General features: G+C 57.4%; 1 protein-coding gene across 2 annotated transcripts; it reads left to right on the top strand.

Annotated features, from left to right (window-relative positions):
• The first annotated feature begins 485 nt into the window (after positions 1 to 485).
• On the top strand, positions 486 to 19,074 carry LOC112207714 (ATP-sensitive inward rectifier potassium channel 12). Of its 2 annotated transcripts, XM_063799683.1 has the most exons (3): positions 486 to 2,039; positions 10,537 to 10,664; positions 17,281 to 19,074. In XM_063799683.1, exon 3 carries the CDS (start codon positions 17,337 to 17,339, stop codon positions 18,636 to 18,638), a length of 1,302 nt encoding a protein of 433 aa, XP_063655753.1. In that variant the 5' UTR covers positions 486 to 2,039; positions 10,537 to 10,664; positions 17,281 to 17,336; the 3' UTR covers positions 18,639 to 19,074. The 2 variants fall into 2 exon arrangements, with proteins under 2 accessions (XP_063655753.1, XP_024209490.1); XM_024353722.3 differs by lacking the exons at positions 486 to 2,039; positions 10,537 to 10,664 and adding an exon at positions 13,324 to 14,734.
• The last annotated feature ends 786 nt before the right edge of the window (positions 19,075 to 19,860 follow it).

Raw genomic sequence — 19,860 nt, 5'->3', positions numbered from 1 at the left:
ACGGGGGGTCGGGGGCCTGTGCCTGACAAAAGGCACGTCTTCAAATGCCTACCAGAGGAGCAAAGAGGTTCTGCTCTCCACGCGAACGACCATGGGGTGAGAGAGCAGCCCAGGGGCACGCAGGGGGACCTGTCCTCGAGATCACGGCGGCACGATTTTGTGGGAGACTCTCGCTAAGACCGTCCGCGCAGGCCTGGGGCCGGGATGCCATGCTGCTTCCCATGGACTCCGTCTGGGGATTCCTCATCCTGGTCGGCCCTTTGCGACTCGCGGCATCCGGAGACGTTGCCGTCGACCCGGTGGAGAGGTCAGGCGGGAGCCTCAGAGCCCCGACACCCAAGCACTGCCACGGAGGGCTCCGGCTGTGCCAAGCCTCAGGGACTGGTTTCTAAGACAACCGTGGGAAGCACTGTGACCGGAGAAGCGGCTCGCGCCTCGCGCATGCGCATTGGCTGGGCCGACTGGCGCTGCGCTCCAGGCAGTCAGGCTGCGTCCCCTTTAATTAACGCCACCACTGCTAGGCGGCAGCGAGGCTCCTGCTGTAGCCGCGGCGGCAGCGGCTGGATCCAGGGTCCAGTTTGGGGCGGCATGGCAGAGGGGACTGCGGGTGTTCTGTCCCAGGGCCAAACCCCCAGGAGTCCTGTCCTCAGGAGCTCCTTGAGCCGACTTCCACCCAGGGAGGGGGAGCTTCAGGACGCCTGCTGTGTTCTCCGGACTCCCTTTCAGATCCGATTTTGGCCCCCTCCGAGTGAGATATGGTGGGCTCACCACATCTTGTGAAGCAGGCAGGATCTCGCTGCAGCACAGAATGATCCCACAGGTCTCAAGGCGTAGTGCCAGCTGAAAATTCACTGATCGATCAGCCCTCTGTTTCTCTCCTCCTTTGAAAGAGCAGTGGCCTGTCCCGTTTCTAAAAGCCCTGGGGCTCCAGAAGGCCGACTGCGCTTTACAGGACATGTGCAAACAGGAACAGGGGCGAATCCGAGGTGGAGACCATGTGACCACGCGTGGCACTGGCGTATCTCACAGGAGATGGTGTGATTGTGTGTCACCCGAGGCATACGGGGCGATGTCGAAGAAAACGGTGGTGTCCAGGCGTGGTCTGTTGGAAGGGTGGTACGAGTGACCTTTCAACCAATGTCAAGGAAAATCAAAGAACACCTGGGACCCGTGGGGTTGGTGGGGCCTGTGCCTGACCCAAGCCGCGTATTCAAATGCCTTCCAGAGTAGCAAAGAGGTTTCTGCAAAATTCGTCCCACCCCTATCCTCCACCGCCCTGGTCGCCCTGTTGCAACTTCCGCTGCACCTAGCCCCAACTCCAGCCCAAGCTCCAGTCGAGTCCCTTTGGTTCCCTGACATTGGTTTCAGCCAGAAGTTCAAGGGAGTCAATCCACCCAGGAGGAGAGGAGAGGATGTCCCTGAAGAATGAGACAGGAAGTGCAGAGGAAATGCGTCACCACCTGTCCTATAAGACAAGGGCGGTCACAGTTTCCTAGTGCTCATACTAGGCAATCCACCCACCCATGAGGGGAAACTTGGAGAAGAAGGAAGCTTCCCTGTCTGAGACAAGTGTGGAAGCCAAGAGCTCCAGGGTCATGAGACGTGCCCAATCAAGCAGAAACACATTTGGAGAGAGAAACAATCATGAGACGGATCTCCAGGAAGTGTCTCCCTGACAGACTGGGAAGTCATCTTTATTGAAGACATTTGGCCAGAGCGAGAGGCATCCAGGCCCCTGAGAAACAGGGGAGTCAGAGCAAGAGGGAGGACAGAGCAGAGGCCAGAGCCCAGGCAGGATACAGCATCGTGCCACCGCCACGGGCATAAGGGGCGGTGAATTTCTATCCCAGCTTTGCCATGGACTGGCTGCATTTCCCTAGGCACGGCACTCATCCTAACTGATCCCCAGTTTCTTGCCTCTATCAAAAGAAACTAATGTGAATGGAAGTGGCATGTGTCACAGTGATGAGTGTTCCTGATGCACAGCAGTTGCGCACTTCCAGTTTACTGGGGTTGGAAAGCGTGTGTGGCAGTAAGAGGTCCGTGCAAGGCGGTATGGGGTCAGAACAGCCTCTGTGGGGCCCCGCTCGCTACCGTCTAGCTATGGAGAGCCTGAGTCTCCTCACTCTGAAATCAGGCCATGTAGAGCCACCTGCTACCTAGTACTAGAGGGAGTGCAGGAAAAAGTGCAGCCAGTGCTTCCAGACCCTTGCATGTGGCCTGAAGGGCTCCCCACCCCACTTGGGTGGGCTGCACATGCAAAGGCCACCTGGGGGTGGGGAGCAAGCTCCTGGCCTCTGAGCAGCCTGCCCCCACCCTGTCCCCTCTCAGAGCTCATTTCCCTGCCCCTCCCTCCTGTCTCCTCACACCCTGCCTTGTATCCTGGGCCGGGGACTCTGCTCTTGTTTCCAGCCCTGTTGACCCCCAGCTGGCCTCGATTCCCTCCTCCCGGGTGGTCACACAGTCCCTCCTGTAGCCAGAATCTCCTGTGTTTCTCTGGTTTCTCCTGGAATGTCTGTCTCCCCCCATCTGTGAGGAGCCGGGCACAGGGCTGACCACCCTTTTCATGCTACACCCCGCACAGAGCCTCAAACGGGTTTGGTGCTCAGGAAAGACTTCTTTATGGAATGAACGGGGAATGAACAAGTGGCTGGATGGGTGGGCGAGGGGCCAGGCTGCCCTGTCCTTTCCCAACAAGGCCCTGGCCCTGAGCTGGCAGGTGCTCAGCCCTTCTCCCTCTGATCCAGCGTGCTGAGCTGTTCGTGTGCTAGGGATGCCTTTGACATCCTCCTTCTCAGAATAACACTTTTGAATGCAAGAGAGAACCCATATAGGGCTACAGAGGAAACCAGAAGTAAGTGTTGCAGTACTTATCAAAACATTCTTTTAAAATGTGTGATCTAGTAATTAGCATGCTGTTGCCTACGAGCGCCTTAACTAGCAAGACCTGGTGGCAGCCGTCCTACCGACTCCATGGGAGCAGGGAGGAGAGCTGTGCAGCTCTAGCGGTCTGCATTGCTATAGGGCCCGGGGTGAGCCCAGGCTCAGTGTGTCCAGCATACATTTCACAGAGAGGTTGAAGGCAGGGAAGTTGATGATTTTTCCCCCATCAAGTTCACAAAGCGCTGGCTTCTGTCCTTGGGCTCTGCGGCAGGACCTCCGGGAACCTGCTCCACTGTCTTGGGGACTGCAAAGCCTGCCCCTGCTTTGCCCGGCCCCCTTGCCTTGCCCCCAGGGTCCTTGAGCAGCCCTCCTGGGGGTCTGGGGACCTGAGCTTTAGTTTCCCAGCCATGGTAGGGGAGAAGTGGTCGGGGTCAGCTGCATCCCCAGGCCCCCACACCTGGCTGTTGTGGGTGAAATGCCCAGGCCAGGCATTGTGAGTCCCCCAGCAAGGCCATAGAGCAGAGAGGATCTCCCATCACCCCCAGGCTCAGCTGGAACTCTCCTGCCGGCCTGGCAGAAAGCTGACATTTCCTGCCCTGTGGGCCAAACTCAGAGCTCAGCAGGTGTCAGAGAGTGACAGCCATGCTTTCTTCCTGCAGGGGCCACCCTGCTGTGAGCAGTTCATAAGGGAGGAAGGGGGAGATGCCCTGTTCCCAAGCTATGGGACCTCTCATTTGACAAATGGGGAAACTGAGGCCCAGGGGGGACAGGGACGGGGTGGTCCCATGGTGAGCTGAAGCTGGAGTGGCCTTGGGTGGGCTGCAGTGCTGCCTGTCATCTTGCGATTCAGACTTTAAGGACTCTAGAGCACTCTTGGGGCACAGGGACATAATCCTAGTTCCCAATCCCTTAACTTCCCCCAGGGACCTGGTTCTGTGCTGAGGCCCCTCAACGCAGTCAGACCCAGGTTCTAACCTCAGGAGACCCTTGGCTTGGTGGACTCAGAAAGACCGGCTGCACCCAGCATGGTCTGATCCAGGACAGAGGGAAGTACAAGGGGTGGGGCTTGGAAAGGGGTGTTGAAGGATGCATAGGAGTTTGAGGGAGAATGGGGAAGAGAGGGCCTTGGGTAGTGTCTGGCATGCGGCTTCCTCTGAGCACCATCGATGAAGAGGTGCTCCCATCTGCCCAGCGTGCTGCGCGTCCTCGGCCAAGTCCCCTCCCTTTCTGAGCTGTGTGCTTCTGTCTCGCCATCCATCTGCTGTCCCTGCTTCCCTTTCCCCCATCTCCCTGGCACACTCACTTCAGCCCCGCTGCCCTCCCCTGGCCTCAGCCTCAAGGCCTTTGTGGCTACAGTTCCCACTTGAAGGAGTACCCTCTTCCCTCATTCTGTTCTCACTAGCTCTCCAGATGTCACCTACTCAGGTAGTCTTCTCTGACCTCTGGAATAGTCTCCACCCGTCTCTGGATTTACTCAAGTTCTTTTTTTTCCCTCAGCCTGTTTTTTTTGGTCTGTCTTGCCCCAGCAGCATGTGGGCCCCCAGGCGTGATGTCAGTGCATAGTAGAGGCTGGGCAGACGCTGCTGAGCGTGTGAGTCAATGCTGAGTGTGATTCTGGCAGCAGTGCCAGGCCATGGCGCGCTCACAGATCTGAACTGTAAATGGGGCCTGAGTGATAGGCTTTCTGGAAGGCCTACCCTATTTTCCTGGACTCCACATCTCTGAGGTCAGCCTTCTGCCCATGGTAGGGTGAACCCCAGAGCCCTTAGAGTCTGTCAGGCCCTCCCAGGGAAACTTCTGTACCTGAAATAAGGCCAAATTTACAAAATAAAAGAAGGAAGCTAAGAAAGCAACTGTAACGTGCTCCCCTACAGAGAGCAGACAGGTTATGGGGGGCTGAGGCCCTAATCCTGGCTGGCCCTTTGTGAAGAAATAAATGCACCCCTCAAGCTGGGGACTTCCTTGCTGGGAGCAAGGCAGGCCTGGAGGGCTCACTGAGGGGTTGGTGGCTGGATTACAGAGGGACTGAGGCAGGACACCTGGGTGCTAGGCCCAGCTCTGGCTCAGACTGGTGACCTTGGGCATGGCTCCTCTCTGCACCTCATTTCTTCCTCTCAAAGAAGCTTGGGCCACCCCACCTGGGACTTCTGTGATGCAGTGAGCAGAAGCCAAGTACTGGGTCCTAAGGGCTCAAGAAACATGCTAGGAGTACTTGCGGAGGAGCAAGGGACTTGGGGAAATGTTGGAAGACTTCATGAAGGAGGCATCCTTTGAGCTTGGAGGATGCATTGCATTCTGAGAGGCAGAGAAAGGCATTTCATGGTGAGGGGCCAGCTCCGGCTGAGGCTCTGAGGTGTGGGACATTCCAGAGACATTGGAAGCCCAACCCTAGCTCTCTGCTCATTCCTACTGTGTCCTTTTTTCTTATTGATTCAGAAGAACTCTTTATATATTAAGCACATGGGTCCTTTTTAAACAAACACATTATTTTTCTTTTATTTTACTTATGATTGGTTTTGACATCATACATATTTTTATGTTGGCAAATTTCCCAGCCTTTCCTTTGGTGGTCTTTCTGGTCCCAGGATGCTTCTTGTGTCCTTACCTTGGGTCCTTGCTCTCCTGTGCACATGCTGGCTGCTCAGGACGTGTCTGAGACTCCAATTAAGTTGAAGCTGGAAAATTTACAGCTGTATGAAAATCAGAAGCCAGGGTGCCTTTGCTGACCTGTGCCTCCCGCTGGGGTTCCTGCGCATCATTCCTTCTTGCCTGGAGTGGGGTCCAGCTGAGGCCCTAAAGGGGCCTGTGACTCTCTGCAGGGTGAGACAGAGGCTCATAGCTGTGATGAAGGGAGAGGGTGGGGGGACAGGGAGTTCCCAGCTGGCCAGTCACCATGTGTTCACTCATGGAAACTCCATTGCAACCTCATGAGATAGGTGCTATGATTAGTTCCATTTTATAGGTGAGAAAACTGCGGTTCAGAGAGGTTATGTGGCTTGCCCAAGGCCACACAGGAAGGGAGGGATACACGATTTGAATTCATGCCTTGTTGCCCCAGAACTCTTATAGTTTCAAGCTCTCTTATGGCCCTTGGGCTCCCCATTGCCTTTGGGATCAAGTCTAGGCTCATTAATATGACATCTGAGGTCCCCTGGGGTGATGCCTCAGCCTCTGTGCCTGCACACGCTGAGCTTCCCTGATATGATGGTGGCAATGCTGTGCCCATCTCGTCACACTTTCCCCACAAACCCCGAATAGTTTAGATCCTGGAATGGAGGGCTGGCAGGGCTTCTGTGGAGTAGCTGGGCCAGCCCCCTGGTTTGCACACAGTCAGGGTGGGTCTTGCCCAAGGCCCAGTGCCTAGAGAGTGAAGCTGGAATCTGCACCAAGACTGCAGGACTCTGGTGCTCTTAGCTGTGTCACTGTGCTATGGTTAGTCTCAGGCGGGGTTGTCTCCCCTGCTGCTCGCTGCTGCCTCCCCACTGACAGATACTCCTCTAGGAAGCACCCCTCCTGCCACTGGGTTAGACACCTCCCCTGGGCTCCTGAGGGCCCAGCGACTTATGACTGCTGACTTCTCACCATCTGCCCTGTGAGGCAGGGTGCCCCATGAAGGCAGGCTCCCAATGCTTCCTCTTCAAGTCCTCGGTGCCCAGTGAGGACTTGAAGAGGGAGACCCAGAGAGGGACAGAGCCCTGCCCCAGGTCACACAGCAAGTTGGGGCAGAACCAGGAGTCCTAGAAGGGCCCCAAGACCCTCCAGGTCTCCCCTGTTCGTAGGACTTAATGGAGCCCAGGGATGGGGCACTGTGCGATGGCCACCCCAGCAGAGGGCACTACTGCAGGGCCTCTGTTCTCTGCTTCTCCCAGGGGCCTGGGGCCAAGGACACCCTCTCTCCCTCCTGCCCCCACCCTCTGTGAAGAAGGATGTTCTCAACATAAAAATACCATCAGAAACATTCCCTGGTGTTTGGTGTGACTGTCGTCCACCCTGTGGGGCCAGAATCTTCTGACCTGGCCTCACCTCAGGGCTTAAGGGTGGACATTTGCCTTTTCTGGCCGCTTGGTGCAGCCTCTTTCTGGGGTCCATATGTCCAGCCCCCATCTTTATGCCACAGAATGTGAGGGGTCAATGTCACTCAAGGTTCCTGCAGCTTCCACTTTCTGAGCATCGTCTGTGGGCCGGGTGCATCCCGAGCATGGAACAGCGAGGCAGATCCTGCCCTTGTGCATTTTGTGGCTTCTTGCGGGCCAGGGGGGCTTCTGAGGACATCCAGCAGGCCACAGGGAGGCTTGGGCACAGCCAGCTTTCCATCCTGTTGGGAAGCCTTTTTCTGCTTTCAGTGCCCACGTGGTGTCAGGAACGCCCATCACAGTGAATGCCTGCAGGACCCACACTGCTGCATAGTCTCTGTGGGACAGATACTGATGCCAGGGCTTGGCTTACCCTCGTGACAGTCTCCCGAGGTGTGTGGGGTCTCCTCATTTTGCAGATGGGGAGTTTCAGGCCCCAGTGAGCTGGGGGGCTGCCAGGCCTCTCCAGGGAGGGTGACGGCTGCCACCTCCCAGAGACCCGCTGGGGTGAGGCCCAGTGCCTGGACTGCAGCTTCGTCACCACCTTCAATTTCATGGCACACCCTCTGAGAGGCCTGGCAGGTGTCACCAGCCTCATTTTTCAGGGGAAGCTGAGCCTCAGGAAGGGGAAGTGCCTTGCCCTGTTCCGTGGGGGATTTCAGCCCCAGCCTCAGCCCAGGCCCTGCCTTCCTCTGCGGGACGCTGTGGGCCAGCCCGGCCTGTTGGCCCTCAGTCGTGGTCATGGGGAAGCACTGCCCCTGCAGCCCACCTCCCCATCCAGGATTGTGACCATAACCCCGGGAAGCATTTGTGAGACTTGGCAGGGTGAGCTCACATGGCAACTGCTGTGGCCCCTGCAGGTGGCGGGAGCTCTGGCCAGGGCATCCGGAAGGCTGGCTCCTGTTTGCAGGGTCCTGCCCTGCCCTGTGACTTCAGGAAAGTCGCTTCTCTGCTGTACGTCTCAGTACCCCTGTGTAGAGTAGAGCTAATTTTGCCTTCCTCCTAGATAAGAACATATCCAGCTGGATTTGTGGTCTGGGGAATGCCCCTTTCAGGTAGTAGGGCGTGAGGGACGAGGTTGGGAGAGCCTGGTGCAAGCCAGGTGACCAGCAGGATGTGGATAGATGCTGCTGCCCACACTTCTGGCCCCCACCTCTGCTTGGCTTCCCATGGCCCTGTGGCAATATCCGACCTTCGCTGCTCAGAGTTCCAGCTCCAGGTGACTGGGCAGGTGACTTAGCTTCTCTCAGCCTCAGTTTTCCTATCTGTCCAGAGGGGAGAATTGTCCCTCCTCCAAGGCAGGGCTGTGAGCATCGGGATGACTGCAGCCAGCTGCCAAGCACGCAGGGCTTGCACAGTGTTGGCCCACTCGGGGAAGGGCGTGGACCCAAGTCCCTGCCGTGGAGGTCCCTAGCTGTGTGATGTTGGCTTGTGACAGAACCTCTCTGAACCTCTGCAGCTCATCCACCTGTCCATCCATCCACCCATCCATCTCTGAACCTCTGTGTCCCCATCAGTTTTGAGGGTGGAATGGCGAGAGAGGCAAAGTGTAGGCCTGTGGCTTCTGCTCCCAGAATGATGAGGGATGGGGAAGAAGGGGCTGGGGATTGGGGGACTTGGAGGGTGAAGAGGGACTGAAGGGCCACTAGAGACCAGGCAGGCCATCCCATTTCAGAACAAGCTGAGAGAGGGGAAGTGACTTACTCAAGGTCACACAGCTTATGAGGGGCAGAGCTGGGATTTGAATCTAGGTCTGTGTGCCTCTAAACCACTGTCACCTGTCCCAGGAGGCTGATGAGGTGGGGGTGACTCACCAACAGTTGCCTTAATTCCAGCCAGAAAAACCAGTGTGACAAACCAGCCTTGGCTGTAACCTTGGAAAGGGCAGGCCCCATGAACTCCCTGGCTGGGAGGTGCGGAGGTGAGAAGCATGTCAGGTGGCTCACCGTGGAGATCCTCAGAGCCCCTTCCCACCAACCTCTTCTCTGATTCTCACAGCACACTGGATAGGAAGACAGGGGGACCCCTTTGACAGGTGGGGAAATTGCATCTTTGGGATTGCAGGGACCATGTAGGATGTATGTGTACCCCAGGCAAATCTCTGGCAAATTACTGATGTGTGCCCATCCATGTAGTTAGCCATGTGCCCACCTGCTCATCCATCTAGTCATCTATCCTACTTGCCCAAACACCCTATCCATCCATCTACCCACTCATCACCCACCCTCACACCCATCCACCCATCCATCTATCCATCTACCCACCCATCCACCCACCCATCCATTCACCCATCTATCCATCCATCCACCCTTCCATCCCTCTATCCATTCATTTCTCTACCCACACATACACTCATCCACCTGTCCATCTATCCACCCATCCACTCATTCACTCCACCCATCCATCACCCAACATTCCATCCATCCATCCATCCGTGCACCCGTCACCCATTCATCCATTAATCTGTTCATCCACCCACTCAACCATATACCCACCCATCCACCCAGCCATCCCTCTATCCATTCACTTCTTCACTCACCCATCCACTCATTCACTCACCCATCCATCCACCCAATCATCTGCCCATCCATCCATCCCGTTCGTCTATCCATCCATCCACCCACCCATTACCCATCCATCCACCTATCCATCCATCCATCCACCCATTCACCCATCTATCCCTCCATTCATTCATCTACCCATCCACTCAGTCACCCACCCATCTACCCTTCTGTTCATCCATCCATCCAATCATCTACTTTCACACTTATCCATCCATCTATCCAACCATCCATCCATCCATCCATTCATCCATCCATCCATCTTTCCATCCTATTATCCATTCATCCACTCATCCATTCACCCATTCATCCACTCATCCATCCTCTCCTCCATACAGCCATCCACCCTCACACCCAACCACTCATTCACCCATCCATCCATCCACCCACCCATGTATTCATTCATCCATCTACCCACTCATCCATTTAACCATCCACCTACCCATTCATCCCTGCATTCATTTATCCACCCACCCATCCATCATCGATCCATCCATCCATCCATCCATCCATCCATCCATCCACCCATTCATGCATCCACCCACCCAGCTATTCACAACTGGCTCCAAGGTTGGCATTGGGAAGGCTCTGCAGGTGGTGGCTGGGAGTACAGGCTGAGGGCCTGAATTCCTTTGTGACAGTGGGAGAATTACCACATGAACTACTTCTCTGGAATAGTAACAACAATAGTTCCAACCTTGTGGAATTGTGAGGATTATGTGAGATGATGTATGTAAAATGCCTACTATAGTGTCTGGCATGCAATAGGCACTCAATAATTGTCAGCGGTCATTTTTCTCTGACACTCCATCTTGTTCTGCTCTTCTCTGGTTCTGGATGGTTGCTATGCTGTGAAGGTGTGGGGCATCAAAGGTGCAGGCCAGAGGCCCTTCCATCTCCTGTGGGGCCCTGGGGAAGTGAGCAGAAATGTGGGTTCATGTGGTTATGTCTTACTTGTGAGCCCCTCTGAGAAGAGCAGCACCGCCTGCATTAACTTGGCTTTACTCTTTAAACTTTAGGATGTTCCAGTGACTGGATCCTTTCCAGCTGGTGCCTGGGAAATGGCGGCCACTACTAATTCAGCCTTGAAGACAGTACCGTGCCCACTTAGCACCATTACGTAGAAGACAGAACTCAAGAGATAAGAGTGAAGTCATTGACATGCTCTTGTGCATCTAGGCATTCCTTCCACCAGACTCTCATCTGTACATCCTTCACCCCTCCACCCACCATGCCATCCTTTCATCACCCATTCCCCCACCCATTAATCTGCTCAGCCTTCCATCCACCCACCCATGCCTCCACCCCTCCATCCATCCCCTCGCCCATGCCATCCGTTCCTCACCCATTCCCCCACCCATTCATCTGCTCAACCATCCATCCACCCATCCTTCCACCCACCTAGCCAGTCCATCTATCTGGTCACCCCTATCATCCACCCACCCATCTGTCAACCCGATTTATCCATCCATCTGCCCGACCACCCACCTGTTGATTCAATCACCGTTCCACCCATCTCCTCATCCATCCCATTCAGCTGCTTAGTCCTTCACCCTTCATCTGGCTGGGGCGCATTTCCTGGGTGCCCCTCTTTGCTAGTACCTGCATCAGCCTCTCTAGGCCTCTGAGCTTGGTCAGAGATGGGGCCTGGGCAAGATCAACTCTCACACAATATGGGAAGTAGCTTCTGGCCTGAATGGGAAAAGCCCAGTGCTAGAGGATCCTAAAGGGGGCCAGGGGAGGAGGAGGAGGTGGAGGAGGCAGAGGAGAAGGCAGCTCAGTATTGTGGGGCAGAAGGAGGAGGAGGAAGAGCAGGAGGAGACTTGGTGTGGGGCATCCAGGAGGGGAGGCCAGGGTTCAAGAGCCTTTGCCATGGAGAGGCTACTGGAGACCCTATGAGGAAGGCCCAGGAGACAAAGGTTCCAGCGCAAGTAGTTTCCTGGGAGGTGATCCCAGGAAATAAGGAAATGAGGTGAGAAAGAGAAGGAAGTGATAAAGGGCATGTCGTTGATACAGTTACTGCTGGGGCACTGGAGCTGACTCCTGCTGGGGAGGCCAGGGAAGAAGTGCCCCTCCCAGGGGCAGCTTGCTGGGGCCCAGCCACCTGCGCCCATCAGTCACTGACTGAAAGCTGTCCTGGCAGCATCAGCTCCTCAGCCTGCCCTCTGAATGGCAGAGCATGCCCACGGCTAGAGAGAGCTTTTGGGCAGAGAGACACTGGTTCGTGTAGGAATTGAGACAGGTGGGCCTGAGGTGGTAAGGGCCTAGGATATCAGTGGGGCACCCACCACCCCATGCCCTGCACACAGTGATGTGTTGCTGCTGCCTCTCTCCTCGGGCCTAGCCTGCATTTGGCATAGGAAGCCATCATGGCATTGGACCCAAATGTTTGAGGGCCATGGGTTAGCTTGGTGGACAGAGGCCAGGTGAGTCTCTGGTGGGGAAGTTTGGCCTGGAAAGGGGATTGGTGTAAGAGGTCATCATCTTCTTCCCAGATTATGAGACATAGCAATGCCACCCCCCACTCTCCCTCTCCCCTCCACACCAGCCTGGGTTCTCCCCCATCCAGCCAAGCTTCCTCACTGCCCCAGGGTGCCCAGCACGTCTTTGCCTCCCACTCCTGGCTCTGGCAGTGTCCCCCAGCAGTGCCCCTCCTGGCTGCCTGTGCCCAGCCTAGCCTTGATGTGGTCCTACACCCTGGGCAGGGCCTGCCATGAGGGAGAGCCCCTAACCCTGCAGCCAGCCCTGCCCCTCACACCCTAAGTGATGGAGCAAGGGCACCACTGGCTCAGAGCCTCAGTCTCCCCATCTGCAAAGGAAGGGCTGGGCTTTCCAGGCCCCAGTGCTGCATCTGATGAATGGTGCCTGGATTAGGAAAGATTCTGAGCTGCCCCGGATGCAGTGGATGAAGCTCTGTGGCTGAGGAATGGTGCTTGCCTGGGCGAGGCTGGAGCAGGCACCTTGGGCGGGGAAGCGTGTGCCAGCCTTCCCTGCATTGAGTGATCTCCCAGGGGTCTTCCAATGGTGAGGCTTGATCATGAGGTAGAGTGCCCCATCTCCGAATGAGGGTGAGTGGCCGTGGGTTGGAGTGCTGGTGAGGGCCCTTGAACCTGTGCTTTTGAGTGCCGATTTGCGGCAGTCTACATCTCATCACCACCTGGGATTGCAGGGGCTTGGGACCAAAAGGATTGCAGTGCCACGCACACAGTCAGGCCTCAGGTCTTGGTGTTGTGGGGCACTGGTTTCACCCCTACAGCCCAGCCTGGAAGCTTCACTCCTGAAAGGCTGTGTAACCCTCACAGTGACTCAATCTTCCTAGGCTTCCGTCTGCTCATCTGGAAAATGGGGATAATAATCACAGTGTGATGGAAGGGATTAAATGAATCAGTTTATTAAAGCTCTTAGAAGAGCACGTGGCAGGTAGTAAGCACTTCATAGATACTGAGTGCTGTGTTCGTGCCTCGTGAGGTGCCCCAGCTAGCTGAACAGTCTCTGCATGAGGGATGGGGGCTGTTGGCACCTCCCCCTCCGAGTCCCTATGTCTTACCCTGGGTGATGCAGGCCCCTGCACTCTCCTTTCCAGTCAGTGCTTTCTTGGTGTCTGGGAATGTGGGTCCAGGCCTTGCCCTGGGCTCCTCCCAGATGTCACCGAAACCTGAGAAGCCCAGGGCCTCAGGGCAGTGGGCATGGGGCATCCAGTTCCATCCAGAAGCACCTCCCGGTGACTCCTGGACCCCACCCTTAGGTCACGTGGCAGCTGCCGTCTGGCATCCTCTCTAAAAGCTCCCAGCCCAGGCCCTGGTCTGTTCTTCAAGTGGACTGGTCGCTGGGAGGCTGCGTCTGTAGGCACTGTGGCCAGCAGGAAAGCAGGGATCTCCGGGGGTCTGCCGGGCCCGCGCTCTCTCCCCACTGCCTGCTCTCTCCCTGCTGGGTTTGCTTCACTGCCCCTTGGTGTTGAAACCGCCTTGTCTAGCTCAGGTAGTGTACCCCAGCGCCCCTCTCCCATTCCCCTCCCGGCGACCCTGGGACCCTGGCAGGCCAACCTGGGTGTCTGCGGAAAACGGTCCTAACTTTAGTAGTGAGCACCTTGTCTTGGCCCTTGAATTGCTTTGTGACCTGGGACAAGTCTCTTTTTCTTTTTGGACTTGGTTCTTCCATCTGTGAAATGGGGAGCCAGCCTTCTTGCTTGCTAAGGCCTCTTCCAGCAAAACAGTTTCTCTGATTTCATGTCTTGTCTGATTTCACTGTATGCACCCCATTGAGCAGGAGCCAAAAAGGCCTGTGTGTCCCTGGTGGAGGATATTGTCCTATATTTCTTAAATTGCGACCTTGAAGGCCGCATGGTTGTGTAACTTCTTGCCACACCTGTGTTTATGCAGGAGTGTTCTTGAGACATTGTCTAGCTTGTGATGCTAGGGTTTCTATGCCAGGGTCCCCTTCTGGGTCTGTCTTTGGGGTGCTGTATTCACCAAGTGCCCAGTGAGGGAGCTCCCAGCACCCCTGGGGAGGGTCTCTCTCTCTCTCTCTCACACACACACATGCACACATGGCAGAGCAGGGCTGTGTGAGGCTGAGGACTGACATTCTGGGCTCCAACTCTCTCTTCTGCTCAGTTTCCAGGGGTCCTGAGACAGGTGTCTTTGTCAGTTTTTGGCTCTGAGAAATGAGGGAGTGGGGCATGAACTTGACCTTGTTGATGCTCTCTGGGTGGTAAAACCACGCAGAGAGGAACGTCAACAGAAGTGGGGGTTTCCAAGCCTGTATGACACCATCTGGGCAGGTCTGGGGTGCCCAGCCCTGGCAGAGATGCCAGGAGCTGTGGCAGCACCCTCACCAGTCTGGTAGCTGGCCAGTTTCGAGGCCGCCAGCTGCTGGGAACACATGCAGACCGGGCTCTCTGGCCTTTAATTCTTGTGATTCTGTTCCTTGCAGGCTTTGAGCTGCTCGGAGCAGGGGCTGGAGCAGCCATGACCCGCTGGAAGTCCCTCAAGGCCCCTGGGCCACACAAATCCAGCCCCTGTCAGCTGGTGGCCTCACGCAGGCGTCTGAGTTCCCCGGCCCTGGCTGCTTCCTTCTGGAGGGTCCAGGAATCTGGGGCTGAGCCCCCTTCCCAGCACAGCCTCAGGGGTCCCCCCTGCCGCCGGCTCCCTACCTCCAGGCCCAGGCAGAAGCAGTGTCCACCATTCCGGCCCTGCGTCCCAGCTCCTCAGCGTCATGGTGAGGTGGTCAGCCGCAGCGGTGTTGGGGGGGGGACGGCAGAGTAAGGAAAGGCATCCCTGCAGAGCTTGGGGTCCCATGGTGGGGGACGGCGCTAGAGGTGGTTTAAAACTCAACTCTCCTGCTTAATGGCTGTGTGGCCTGGGGGAAGTCACTTAACTTTTCTGAACCTGGATGGTGGCTGCACCCCCGGGTTGTTGAGAGGATGATGTGAGGGCAGCTGTTGATGGATCTGTCCCCCAAGGCGCCCAGGACCCTGCCTGCTCTCCCTGTGTCTCTCAGGCGGCAGTTGCTGTGTGCTGCTCGGACTGGCCGGCTCGGGGCTGAGCAACCAGGCAGCCCCTGGGAGTGTTCCACAGCCTGGCCGGGCAGGCGGCTCCCCCATCACCTGTTGCTCAGGTGTTTGGAGCAGAGCTCAGAGGCTGCACCCGCTCCAAGGCCCAGACTAGTGTGGACGTGGCCAGAAGCTGGGTCACATAGACCGGGGCTGAATCCTGGCATTGCTGCCTCCTGCCTATGGGACTGGGACAAGTCCATTCTGGCTTCTGGGCCTCCAGGTCCTTGTTTGTAAAGCAGGGTGGCCCACCCCTCCCTGGAGGGCTTGAGAGGCCTGCAGAAGGCTGTGTGCAGCGCCTGGTCCACAGTGGTGCCAGCCCCCCAGGATGTTCTCTTGGGGCCTCAGTGTCTTCGTAACTGAGTAACGTGGCTGCAGGTGTGCTAAGGGACAAGGCTTTGTCTAGCTCTGAGGTTATGGTGTGACTGGACTGGGACTGGGGGTGCTGGGTCCCTGTGGGCGGGGAGGGGTGGGCCTGTCCAGCTCCTCCATGCGGGGCTAATGCTGGAAGGCCCAGGTCTCCCTGCTTCCAGCCTAGCCCAGCTGAGGCAGGCTGCCATCCAGATGTGGCTGTGGGCCAGGCGGTGCCATAGCCCCTAGCTTGCAGATGCCCTAGCCTGTCACTGACAGGCCAGTGTGGGGCCTTTAGTGGGGGCAGCACAGCCTGTGTGTCCCGGGGGTGGGCACGTCAGTGGCTGAGAGCAGGCTTTGTTCTGGCTGGCATGGATGCCCTGCTGCGGGGCCTGTCTTGGGGTGCCTGAATGTGCAGTAGGCTGGCCTGGAGCCAGGTGCTGCCTGCAGTGAGCTGAGGGTGGTGCTGGGAACAGGTGGTGCCAGGGTAGCAGCCTTGCAATCTTCCTTAGAGATGCGGGAAGCAGGGGCTGGGGAGGGCCCTCGGCTGAGGTCAGCCAGGGAGCTGCCCGTGTCTGGGTGCCAGATCTTACCCTCTTTGGCACTGCTGGTGACCAAGAAGCTGCAAGCATGGCATGTGGGTGGACACTGTAGAATGGGGCATGTGGGTGTCAGGAGGGTGGTGGGACCCAGCTTGGGGTGTTCGAAGTGGGTGGCGACAGGGGTGGCAGGCCGCATTCTAGGCCCTGGGAAGGACAACAAGAAGCAAAAGAGAAAACGTCTCACGCCTGTAATCCCAGCACTTCAGGAGGCCGAGGCAGGTGGATCACCTGAGGTCAAGAGTTTGAGACCAGCCTGGCCAACATGGTGAAACCCCGTCTCTACTTAAAATACAAAAGTTAGCTGGATGTGGTGGCGGGCACCTATAATCCCAGCTGCTCAGGAAGCTGAGGCAGGAGAATCGCTTGGACCCAGGAGGCGGAGATGGCAGTGAGCTGAAATCGCGCCATTGCATTCCAGCCGAGGTGACGAGAGGAAGATTCTGTCTAAAAAAGAAAAAAAAAGAAAAAAGAAAAGAAAAAAAGAAAATGTGCTACCCTTAGGGAGTGGTGGTCTCAGGGCGGGGTTGATGGTTGAGTGCCCCTGGCTACGTTGTTATTGCTGCCGCCATTTTGCCCTTAGAAAGGGCAGTGCTGTGGATATAGCAGGGATGGGACATGGGTCTTCCTGGGGCACAAGGAGGCCTCTGGTGCCAAGGTGGCGAGGCAGTGGCAGGATGTCTTGCGGGAGGGTGTCCAGGGTGGGTTTGAGGGACAGCCTGGGGCCAGGGGCTGTGACCGGAAGGGGAGTCCGCTGGAGGAGGCTGGGAGGTGAGGTCCGAGGGGTCAGGAGCTTCCCTGTGCAGGTCCTGCATGTCCTCGGGGGCCTCTGACATTGAGCAGGGGAGGGATAGGCACCGACTCAGCTTCCACAGGCCCTCTGTGGCTGCCATGGAGACTGGGGGGCCATCGGCAGAGGCAGAGAGGCTGGCAAGTTGTGCCCCGAACTGGCTGGGCAGGCACTGTTAGATTCAGGCCTTGAGGGTGGGAGAAGGGATCGGATCCTAAATAGACTCTTCAGAGCCCTCAGTGTGGGAGTGAGGTGTGGGGCTGAGGTTTTTGGCTGGAGCTGCTGGGGGCCTGAGGGGGGTGGCCACTCGCACTGGGAAGGCGGAGTGGGAGCTGGCTTAGGCAAGACCAGAGCACGATCGTGGGTCAATCAGGGTGGAAGCGTCCTCCAGTCACGTCTGGGGGCCCTGGGATGGGGGTAGAGGAGCCTGGAGCCACCAGCCCAGCCAGACATGCTGTCGTCTCTGTTGCAGGAGCCGCCCTGCCTGGAGCTAGCCTGGGGGCGAGCCAGGGTCCCCCAACCCCCGGGATGACCGCGGCCAGCCGGGCCAACCCCTATAGCATCGTGTTATCGGAGAACGACGGGCTGCACCTGGTCATCATGTCGGGCGCCAACGGCTTTGGCAACGGCAAGGTGCACACGCGGCGCAGGTGCCGCAACCGCTTCGTCAAGAAGAATGGCCAGTGCAACATTGAGTTCGCCAACATGGACGAGAAGCCACAGCGCTACCTGGCTGACATGTTCACCACCTGTGTGGACATCCGCTGGCGGTACATGCTGCTCATCTTCTCGCTGGCCTTCCTTGCCTCCTGGCTGCTGTTCGGCGTCATCTTCTGGGTCATCGCGGTGGCACACGGTGACCTGGAGCCGGCTGAGGGCCGTGGCCGCACACCCTGTGTGATGCAGGTGCACGGCTTCATGGCGGCCTTCCTCTTCTCCATCGAGACGCAGACCACCATCGGCTACGGGCTGCGCTGTGTGACGGAGGAGTGCCCGGTGGCCGTCTTCATGGTGGTGGCCCAGTCCATCGTGGGCTGCATCATCGACTCCTTCATGATTGGTGCCATCATGGCCAAGATGGCAAGGCCCAAGAAGCGGGCACACACGCTGCTGTTCAGCCACAACGCCGTGGTGGCCCTGCGTGACGGCAAGCTCTGCCTCATGTGGCGTGTGGGTAACCTGCGCAAGAGCCACATTGTGGAGGCCCATGTGCGCGCGCAGCTCATCAAGCCGCGGGTCACCGAGGAGGGCGAGTACATCCCGCTGGACCAGATCGACATCGATGTGGGCTTCGACAAGGGCCTGGACCGCATCTTTCTGGTGTCGCCCATCACCATCCTGCATGAGATTGATGAGGCCAGCCCGCTCTTCGGCATCAGCCGGCAGGACCTGGAGACGGACGACTTTGAGATCGTGGTCATCCTGGAAGGCATGGTGGAGGCCACAGCCATGACCACCCAGGCCCGCAGCTCCTACCTGGCCAATGAGATCCTGTGGGGTCACCGCTTTGAGCCCGTGCTCTTCGAGGAGAAGAACCAGTACAAGATTGACTACTCGCACTTCCACAAGACCTATGAGGTGCCCTCTACGCCCCGCTGCAGCGCGAAGGATCTGGTGGAGAACAAGTTCCTGCTGCCCAGCGCCAACTCCTTCTGCTACGAGAACGAGCTGGCCTTCCTGAGCCATGACGAGGAGGATGAGGCGGACGGAGACCAGGACGGCCGAAGCCGGGACGGCCTCAGCCCCCAGGCCAGGCATGACTTTGACAGACTCCAGGCTGGCGGCGGGGTCCTGGAGCAGCGGCCCTACAGACGGGGGTCAGAGATCTGAGCCAACCTTGGCCGACATGCAGCATCCACCCCAGGCCGGGGAGAAGCCCTGCGGTCACTCAGGGGCCCCGGGTTTGAGCAGAACGGGCCCAGTGCCCTGGGTTGCAGACTCAGTAGCGTTTTAGTCATTTTATGTTTCTTTGCAACGGCCTCAGAAGGTTGGCCGGAGAGGGGGCAGCCAGAGCGGCAGCCCCCGGCCTCAGAGGCTATCACAGGCTCAGGGCAAAGAAGTGGCCTCCTGGGGGGCCAGGCCACGAGGGCCAGGGCTTCTGCCTGAAGATGGAGCTGCAGCCTGCGGGGAAGCAGCTCAGTTCGATGGTGGGCCCAGCCTCTGCTGTCCAAGGCTGGCTAGCTGCGGTGCTCCTTGCTGGTTTTTACCTTGGGGAGAAACACCGGGTTTCAGCTTTCTCGAACTTAGCTTGGGTGAGATTGTTTACAAAAAAAAAAAAAAAAAATTACCATGCAATTGAAAAAAATTATTTTAATTCATAGGGGGCAAAAAGAACAGTTAGAATTCCATGGGTCTGCCGGGATGCAGCAGCTGGCTGGAGGCTCTAGAGGGTTCCCCGAGGTGGGACTGGCCTCTCCCCGTGTGTGTGGGCACTGCAGTCCCTGGGCAAGCAGGGTGCTCTGGGGCCGCACTTTGTTGAGCTCACGAGCCAGCTAGGCTCTGTTTGTGATAGAAAAATCAAGACCATGTTAATGATCATAATAAAAGCTTTCTGCTGTCTTTGGGGTGCTGGGTGGGTCTGGGAAGAAACTGGTTTGAGGTTTTAGAGTTTGCCTTTGTACCTTAGAGATGTGTCTCAGGGCCAGGCATGGGACCTGCCATCGAGGGTTCCTCCTCCCACCCTCGATTTTCCTGTTTTGCTTCTCTCTCCATTTCTGTCCAGGCCTCCGCCCAATTCCACAGTGAGGGGTGGTTAGGAGCCATAGGCCGGGATGGCTCCTTGGGAAGGGAAGTCAGGATCCCAGGCTAGGAGGAAGCTGGCAGCCCCGTCCCCACTGGGCCCACAGTGTGAGTCGTGCGTTAGAGACTCCGTGTTGTCCTGTTCTTTCTGGGCTCGCTCATCTCCCCGCAACCCTGTCCCACCCCACCTTGCCCATACCTCCACTGCTGAAGTTCCTCCAGCCCCTCTGTCTGCCTTGTGAAGGTGGCAGGGGCCAGGTCTGCCTGACATAGGACCACATCCTGTCCCTCCCTCACCTGGAGCAGCACAGCG

This window comes from Pan troglodytes, chromosome 19 (assembly GCF_028858775.2).
Source record: "Pan troglodytes isolate AG18354 chromosome 19, NHGRI_mPanTro3-v2.0_pri, whole genome shotgun sequence".
NCBI classification, from domain to species: domain Eukaryota; kingdom Metazoa; phylum Chordata; class Mammalia; order Primates; family Hominidae; genus Pan; species Pan troglodytes.
This window is presented reverse-complemented; position numbering and strand designations above follow the sequence as displayed.